This window comes from Poecilia latipinna, unplaced genomic scaffold (assembly GCF_001443285.1).
Source record: "Poecilia latipinna isolate Pla-1442-1.1 unplaced genomic scaffold, P_latipinna-1.0 Scaffold4063, whole genome shotgun sequence".
Taxonomy (NCBI): domain Eukaryota; kingdom Metazoa; phylum Chordata; class Actinopteri; order Cyprinodontiformes; family Poeciliidae; genus Poecilia; species Poecilia latipinna.
The window spans coordinates 14450-23762 of record NW_015116679.1 but is presented as its reverse complement, the minus strand read 5'-3'; the positions used below and the strand labels follow the sequence as shown (position 1 = coordinate 23762).

Sequence of the window (9313 nt, the reverse complement as noted above, 5' to 3'; positions counted from 1 at the left end):
TTTAGTTTCTGAATGACTTACAGTATTGGTCACATAAAAGGAAAACCTCTTATGGAAAAGTTTTTGAGGTTTACAATAACTTCAAAAACACAAAACCAAATATTTTAACCAAAATTTTTTATTAAATTCTACAACATAAGATGCATATCACAATGACTAAACAGATATTTTAAACACATACAACTAAATTATTTAATTTCAAGAAGAGAAAATAATTAGGCCAACAGAGAAAATAAAGCAGGCAAGCATTTTATTAGATTACTGGAACAGCACAGATACTGAGGTGGTGTTGATTCGGAAGCCCAGGGATCTACTCTTACTTTGCTAAATATTTCTAATCGTACACTAAAAAGCAAGAGCCACTGCTTCTCTGGTTCACGTCAGTCTCTTAAAAAAAGCAACACTCCTGATATTGTCTTACAAAAAAATTGAAAAGGCCACCAGTTTCCGTACTAATGTTTCAACCAGTACAAAACAGACAAGTTACAGAAAAGTCTGACAAAGTAGGATTATTACATTTCCATGTAACATCACAAGAACTTATCAACTGACTGACCTCCAAGAGATCCGATTTGATTCAGAGAGTAAGCTCCTCTCTCCGACCCCTCTGACCTCTCTGACCCCGGCTGACCAAACATCAGTCTCCTATTCCCACTGCTCACTGACCCCACTGACCCCAGAGACTCTCCCTTGTCACTCATAATCTCGCTGACACTCTCAGGGAAGCCTCCGTGGGTGCTGTTGATCTGAGACTCTCCACTGTACATGGAGTTGTTGCTTATGCTGTTTCCGTGGTAACTGCTGCTTCTGTTGGAGCTGGCCTCCATCTCCTGCCTGCTTGGTCGAGACTGGAAGGTTTTACCAAACGGAAAATGCTCAAAGGACTTCTGGCTGTGCTCAGAGCCGGAGTCGGGCTGCGTAGCAGGCCGAAAATATTGATGCGGCTCCTCCTCTCCAGGCAGCGCCGGGGCTGCTGCGTCTAATCCAGTGTGATTAAAGGTCACATCCACTAATCTGTCTTTATGCAAGGAAGGAGGCTGACAAGTGGGAAAGAAGGCTGCTGCACCAGGAGGAAAAGGTGTCACTCTACCTGCCTGAAATAAAACAAGCAATGACAGTTTAAACTTAATGACAATATCACCATGGTAACAAAACCGCAGCATGTAAGAATTCAGATCCGTGCAAATTGTTTTAACTGGGAACAGTTCACAACAAGATTCATCCTAAGGAACTTCACAACAGATCCAATTTATAAACAGAAATAAGATTAAACGCATCCAAAAATATAAACAGGTTTAAATTCAATTGCATACATTCTAATTAGATTCTATTTATATAATGATTTAGTCAACTTATGTGTAATTTGTCAATAGATAATAATTTATAGGTGAAGTTATAAACTAAGCATCAATTCCTTATCATACAATTCTCCTTTTTATATGTAAAGCCCCTAATGTTAATAGTCCACATCCAATCCAATTATGGTTTATCAGCGGATTTTGCTGCCATTAACTTTTTTATTTTTTTCTACTTTATGAAAGTGTTTCCATCTCCTGGATGAAGCACTCTGCAGAGTTTCTGCTTCCAATAACTTTATGTTCTCTCTGTGTGTTTATGAACCTCATGCTTTTTCTTTGACATGGAAACTTCTGTGTTTTTTGTTTGTCTGCTCTGTCTTCTCACAGACGGGCATTCACCCTGCTGCAGAACTAACCAGCTATGCTGTTGGCTGAGCTTCCTTACATACCTGTTTGCAAACAGGCAGTAAAGAGTGACAGCATCATTTGATAACTAGCATTACATTTTAATGTGTAAAGTTGAATATGAATCTGTCAATATGATCAAAGTAATTTGGCCATGTATTGAAGCGTAAAAAATCACATTTGTTAAAATCACATCAGCTTTTAACTGATGCAAAATGATGTGATATTGACATTTTATTGTCTGATTTTTCTGGTTTTTAATTTCAAACTGGACTCTGGGGCAGCAACACTCCTGTAGTAGGAGGTACACTCTCAGAATCAGCCCAGTTTTGGATCGCACGGCGTGAAAACACACACAGTTGGCAGGAATGGTGAACCTAAATGGTTTGGGGAATTTAAGTCCATAAATAAAAACATTCCAGGATGCATACTTAAAAAGCATTTTAACAGAACATTATGTACAATTTTAACATGTTGCAAACATAATTACAGCATGGTAATTAAACAGCACGAAGGTTCTTGCAGTGTTTTTCACCCGTTTCTAATAGAAAAGGAATGTGACTCATTTTAAAATAACATGCAACAGTTTTAAGACAAGCACCACCCAGTAGCTATTACTGCAGATGAAAACATGCTGTTCCCAGATCCTCACCAAAGAAGCGTTATGAGACTGTGCTTGAACGTCCCTGAACTGGCCTGCGGTCGTTGAGGCGGCAGCTTCCTGCTGTGGTCCCACTGTAGAGGACAGCTGAGGTTTTCCAAGAGGCTGGAAATCGGAGGTGTTGATCCCGGCCATTGATGCCAGCTGACCAAGGCTGAACATAAGGAAAGAGATCCGCAGATGCTGAAGATTTCAACAGATGTTTTAAAACCAGGAAGTAAAAAAAATAAAAATACTGCAATACTTTAATACTTTGCTTTCTGTTCCATGTAAAACAAAGCTAATAATAATCTGAAAGACCACTCTACTGGACAGCTGTGTGTTAGAACTGACTTTAAAGTGTTTTAGATTTTCAAAGCCATTAATGGTCTGAATCCCACAAATTTGCACATGATTTTACTTTATTAGTGATAGTTTGATAATTCCTCTTAGTAAGAAACATAAATCAGTGTGTTCTACATTATGGCCATTAAACTGGATCAGCCTGCTACCAGACAGCATCAGAGACCAATGATGTTTGTAAAAGTAAGCTGAAGATGAATAAAGCCTTGTAGGTCAATCCTATCTGTTGTTGCAGCGCTCTTTCAGCTTATCTTAATGATTAATTTAAATAATTGTATATATTGTACATTTGTTTTGCTCTTCATGATGGACTGACTTTTAAACAAGCTGAATAAAGTGCAGATTGTCTCTTTCTGGTGATTTTTTATCAGTCCGTCAGGATTTTAGAATCTGTTATCTCTAGAGCTTCTTTACCATCACAACTCCTTCAAACAATCATCACCTCTGGTAACGGCACACATCTGTATTTTCATGCTAACCTTCTTCTGTTTGTGTGTTAACATTGTTTGTTTTGCTGTGCGTGAAAGGTGTCCTACACATAAAGACTTTTTGAATTTTTTTTTAAAACTCCCACATAATCTGGTGTGGTTCAAAGAAAAGCCCACCCTGCATCCTTGAGGAGATCCAGGAAGGCGTGGAACTTGTTGAATGAGTTCTCGATGCTCTCCAGGACTGACTCGTCTTCAAGAGAGCTGAAAGTCCGAAGTGCTGATCCAGAGCCAGGAGCTCCTAGAGCTTCAGACAGCGAACGGTTGGCATCACGAAGGTAGCCCTTCTCCAACTCGCACTGGGAAGAAATGAAAGATGTCTGAATCTTAGAGAAAAACTGGTAATGCAAGAAAATTCTGCATTTCAAAGATTGTGAAGCATTTTTAAACCAAAACATTATTGAAAATAAAGTCAAAACAGAAGAAACTGAAGTCTTGATTTAAAGATCCAACTACCTCCTTGAGCCTGGACTCTGCTCTTAGTCGAGCCCTGCGCTCCGCTGCCAAACTCAGACGGCACTCCTTTAGCTCCATCTGCAGGGCAAACATACAAACACAGTCAACCTGCAGAGACTCTCAGTAAGACAAATAGGTTCCAAAATCACGTGGAATAAAACAACAAAGCCCCAGATTCTTTTACTTCTCTAAACAGCTATGATTGCTGACCTGAATGCGATCGTACTGTTGTCCAGTTATTCTGTCCGTGGCTCCAAGAGAAGACGACGTCTGCCCCACTTCCACCACCACTTCTTCACTTTCACTGTCCTCGCCCTCTGAGTCAGACTCCACAGTGACTTCGACCGCCGCCGCACCCTATAGGAGCAAACATAAAGCATGTTTTACAGTGGATCAACAGACCAGATGTAATCCTTAACACTGGATTACTGAAAGGAGTTTGACCAATTTTTTTAAATGTGCATAATCAAAGGGAACCTCACCTCAAAGCTCTGGTTTAAGACGGTAACGCCAGGAGGAAGACCTCTGAAAGAAAAGCATCAAAGGCAAATTAAAGTATCCATTTAATCTTTAAAACTTATTGTAGGATTTATTCTGCTGTTCAAAATTTCCACTAGATCTAAAACCAAAAACCGTGCAAACAAAAAACAAAAAACAAAAAAAAAAACAGATTTCCTCACATCGCCGCACCTTTGGCGTCCAGCTCGTGCAGCAGCACGCCATGGAATCATACTGGAGCGAGAAGAGAGCTTCTTGGGCTGAGCAACAGCTGAACTCTGACCTCCAGAGGTTCCTTTAAGAGAAGCAGGAGCAAAAGAACAAAAGAAGGGTTTAATGCCTTAATTTATTTATGTAACCAAATGCACAAAAAAGCACAAATCCCTCATAAAACTATTTTGTGGATGGTAAATGTGAAAATACCAAAGAGGTCATCTATATTTGTCATCAGGAACCAAATGGGTTTTTATCAGTGGATAATTTTACCAATTAACTTAATCACAGGAATGAACCAAGAAGCTGGTAATTACATATAGGAAAGGTCATGAAGCAGAAAATCATCTTCAAGTGTAATTTTACACCTTCCAACAGGGGAAACAAAACTGACCAATAAGAAACTGAACTCAGCTCAGGAAGCTTTTAAGAATAATGAAACAGTCTTTGTGGGTAACAGCGCTGACAAAACAGAACTATTTCTTTTATTTAACATGACAGATCGATAAAAACCTAAAAACAGACCTTTATGAGTTGATAACTTCAACCACTTAAAGTACAAGATATCATGCTGGTGTTTGCCTGTTCCCACAAGCATGCATTGTTCCTCGGTGAACACAACCAGATTTTTCTAAACGTGCGTAAACATATACCTTTCCTGTATGTTGATCTTCGTCTTACTGTAACGGGTATGACTCCTCTTTTTGGCCCAGACGCTTTTTGTGACTCTGTGCTAGTTGGTTTTATCCAGCAGTACTGCAGTACAACAGGAGAAAATACATTATCAACTTAAAATAATAATTCGTACTTTAAAACACTGTGATGCTAATACCACAAAGTGTTACCTCGGATGATTGTCCCTTAGCGATCATTAGTACTTTCTCGATCACAGTTTTAATTAAAACTTTGTCTGTAAAAGAAAAGAAGTTGGGAGCATGCTCAGTTGTTTTTAAATCAGAACATTTCTGCATCTACATGTGAAGGGCAAAACAATGCGTCGTGAAGTCTTTAAAAGTTTAGGACGTTGATTTCTACTCAAACCCTGTCGGCTAAATACAAAGGTATCTTCATTCCACGACATATTTCTTAATACATTATTTTAAATAAAATCTAAATAAATTACAATGAAGGTTGTACATTTAAGTGGACGATGGATATGAAGATTTTTGCAGGACTTGTAATTATGGACAGTCTTACCAACTAAAGGGTTATTGCGGATATCCAACACACACAGAGAGGAATTCGTTTTCAGAGCTTCTAACAAACGACGAGCTCCTTCATTGGACAGACCACACTTCTGTAGATCCACCGCTGTTCAAGGGACAAAAACCAAAAACCTTTCAGCAAAATCCAATAAACAGGAACTAAAAACAAACTTCAAGTAATGCATTTTTCTTCTTCTTCTTCTGTAACCAACATATCCCAACTAACCTTTAACCCACAGGTCCTCAGTCAGCTCATGTGCTAGAGCAGCAGCACCGCGATCCCCGATCAAAGAGTTTCCGTTTAAAGTGATGCGACGGAGGCCGCTCATTACATCGAACTGAGGCAGTCGATACCTCAGGGACTCTGCCCACGCAGCGCTGTGTCTCTGCATCGCCTGGTGCTAAAACAAATACAACGTCCTTTTTTCAGTACAAATATTTCTCACATGGGTTCTGGATCTACAATAATATGTGGCTACATTTAACTTAGCTAAAATGCTAATTTACTACAATTAAAGCAGCTAGAAAGTCAGATTTTACACCTTGATGATATTGGCCATGTGCTCCGCTCCTATCCAGGTTAGATTGCATCCAGTGAAATCCACCGATCTAATGCTTGTAGAATATTTCACACTTTGGCAAATGACTGAAACGAGATACAACATATTCATATATAGAATAAATTGAAAGAAAAACATGTCTTTGTGCTACAGGTAAGAATATACAGGACATACTTTCTAAGCCGTTATCAGAGATGGGACAGTTAGCCAGAGAAACGTTTTCCACGGAAGAGCTTTCTGCCAAACCCTGGAACCACAGACAAGAAAAACTTAATATTTCTACTCTTACATGAAACAGGTGTTTTAAGCAGATAAAGATTTTTCTTTTTTGCAGAAATCTGCTGCAGGATCTCTGACAAAGGCAGTAATTTGGAAGTTTATCTTCATTTCTAAATCATATGATGTAAATGTTGGAACTTTTACTAAACTCCATAAAGTGAACTAAAGCACGTGTTTCTGGTTGGTGCATTAGTGAACTTAAAAAAAACTGTAATAATTTGTAGTTTTGACGCTTTTAATTAACTGAAGCAAAAGTTGCCGACCACTGGTCAGAGCCAAAGGAGGAAAACTGTCTTCTTGTTGTTGATGCAAACAAATTTCCAGTATTGTACCAATATCAACAAGTGAATTAAAGGACGATTAAATTGCTGTTGCAGGCTGTGCTTACCTTTGTTAAAGTGATAAGGTCCCTCTCTCTCAAAGGAAGTCCGTGAAGATGCAGAGTCTTGAGGCAGGGAGAGACAGTGAGACACTCTCTCAGAGCCTTACACAGTTTAAATGTCATGTCCTTGGAGCAAATGGGCGGGATCTTCCTCCTGCTGCCATACTTACCGTAACTTATATCTGAAATAATTAGCGATTGAACTAAATAAGTGAAACATTTAAGATACAATGTTTGTTGATTTAAAGTCATTGACATTTCTTACCTGAATCTGCAAAAGCTAGACCTCCCTGAAATGTGCTGCTTATTGCAATGTGACGCAGGTGCTTGTTGATGGATATAGAGCCGAGGATAGGCGGCCAGTCCACTAATTTCAGCTTGTCTCCGTTAAAGTCCAGCATTCCTTTGTCTAAGTTTATCTTTACAGCATTGACAGGAACTGAGTCCTGCTTTGCACATAAAAACTCATAGTATGCCAGGAAGTCATGAGGACCCTGCCGTCGAATCTGAGCACTGTTCTGAACCATTTTTGACCTAGAAAACAAAATAAATAAAGGTTTAAAAAGACATGAGATGTTTTTTTATTGTAGTCTGGAAAAGAGCATATGTGTGAACAGCCGTGACTTTAAAGAGTAGCAAACACTTTCTACCTCGATTCAAACCAACTTATGATTCATTTAACAGTCATTGTAAGAATATACAGGAAAAATTTTCTTGAACCAAATCAAAAACACCTCTTTCTAAAAAGTCAGAAAAAAATAAAAAATAAACATATAAAATCAGGAAAAAGACGCAACATTTGTAAAAAATAATTTAGAAATAAAACCAAAAAGCATAAGTGACTTCATGATCTCATTGGGTCTGGTTGTGTTTTTATTCAAATATATGTGCAACTAGGTGCACTGTGGGACATTTACTATGCAACATTAATTACTCTCAATAGACTATAGGTTAATAGTAAAAAGTACTGAATACAGAGCTGTACGGAACAGTATAGGACAAGAAAGATGGTGTCCTCTGTTTATTGTTTACCATTTTAATGTGATATTTTATTAAGTTTATTTATGTAGCACCTTTCAGCAACAAGGCCGTTGAAAGTCCTATATGTAATAAAAATGTAACACAACATTCGTTCAGTGATTTATAAATGAACAAAAGTATTTCTATTAGTCTATTCTCTGAATACAGTGGAGCCAATGAGATGATGTGCTCTACTTTCCTAGTTTGATGTTAGAAAATATCTTAAATTCAAAAAGTCCTGCATGCTGATTTTAAATTTTAGGTTGAATTGCCATTGACAAAGAACTGCGAATGAAAATAAGAGCAAATACCTTTAATCATTTCCACTATTTTTGTTCTAGTATCAAATCATTGTAAGAAAATATATTTAGGTTCCAGTTTATTTTTATATTTGCTGCAGTATTTTTTAACTGATAATCTGCATGTACTATACGTTTATGTGTGTGAGTTTGAAATTGTTGTGTCAGTAATTCCTGTTTCTGTTGGCATTAAGCTTCAATCTCATTGTATCTTTCAACATGGACAAATTAAGTTATTCAATTCGGTTTAGGTTATGCGTTTGTAAAGTTAGAGAAGGGAGTTAAAGCACTTGTGCTAATTGCAAAGTTTTTGAGGTATTGCAGTTAACATTTAAATTAATCTTTCAGATTATTTGCCGAAGGAAAACTGCCATGATCGGTATTAATATATGAACCGACACCAAAATGCTAACCTTTTAAAGACAAATTCAGAATTTAAAGACTTCATTTAAATTAACTAAAGATAAATGGACAGAGAGTTTAACTTGAAGATAATCGTCAATGTTTCCTCTTGTCAAGTTAAAAAATATATATTCTTTTCGGGTTTTGCAACATTTTAAAAGTCTGTAAAGAAAGCTTCAATTCTGCCATCGGTTAGCTAAACTGAGCTCCTAGCAACCGTCTCTACTGTTGACAAGTCCATAAAACTCCTGAATTTCATGCATTTGTAAGTCATATAAAGTACTAATAAAAAATTAAATATACCTTATTTGTATGTCTGGAGACTCTATCGAAAAGACATAACTCTAGGGTTGTGTTTAGGCTGGTTTCTTTACCATCTTTACGGTGTGTTTATAACGGTTAATGACGAGCTCAAAAGTGGCGCTGTTGCTCCGTCAGCGCCCACTTCCTCTTCTTCTTCTGTATGAAAATCTCCATTCAGCAGGTGCTACCACCTATCGACGCAGATGAAGCTCGGACGATTCAGAAAAGCTGAAGTGTTTGCCTGAAACTGGATAATGAAATGGCTTTTAAAACGTGGATCAAATATGATAAAGAACTGAGAAATTGCTTATTATATATTCTTGGAAAAGAAAAGCTAGTTTTAACAGTTTGTCCATTCAAATATATTTTTTAAAAAGCCCACAACATAATTACACTAATGGCTACAAGTTTTTTTTTCTTGTTCAAGTTTAACTATAAGCAGTGGTGGAGAAAGTACTCAAAAAATGTACTTAAGTAAAAGTACAAATACACAGTCAAAAAT

The 9313-nt window shown here is 37.5% G+C and overlaps 1 protein-coding gene across 3 annotated transcripts; it reads right to left on the bottom strand.

Moving 5' to 3' along the window:
- Positions 1–233: 233 nt before the first annotated feature.
- On the bottom strand, positions 234–8965 carry cep78 (centrosomal protein 78). 3 transcript variants are annotated; one of them, XM_015025324.1, is made up of 17 exons: positions 8812–8965; positions 7438–7527; positions 7053–7321; positions 6794–6969; positions 6301–6373; positions 6109–6212; positions 5793–5967; positions 5559–5672; positions 5207–5271; positions 5015–5117; positions 4341–4455; positions 4133–4175; positions 3861–4007; positions 3651–3728; positions 3312–3493; positions 2356–2518; positions 234–1094 (listed from the first exon to the last, which is right to left on the bottom strand). In XM_015025324.1, exons 3-17 carry the CDS (start codon positions 7312–7314, stop codon positions 531–533), a joined length of 2364 nt encoding a protein of 787 aa, XP_014880810.1. In that variant the 5' UTR covers positions 7315–7321; positions 7438–7527; positions 8812–8965; the 3' UTR covers positions 234–530. The 3 variants fall into 3 exon arrangements, with proteins under 3 accessions (XP_014880810.1, XP_014880812.1, XP_014880811.1); XM_015025326.1 differs by having other exon boundaries at positions 4341–4443; XM_015025325.1 differs by lacking the exon at positions 7438–7527.
- Between the last annotated feature and the right edge of the window lie 348 nt (positions 8966–9313).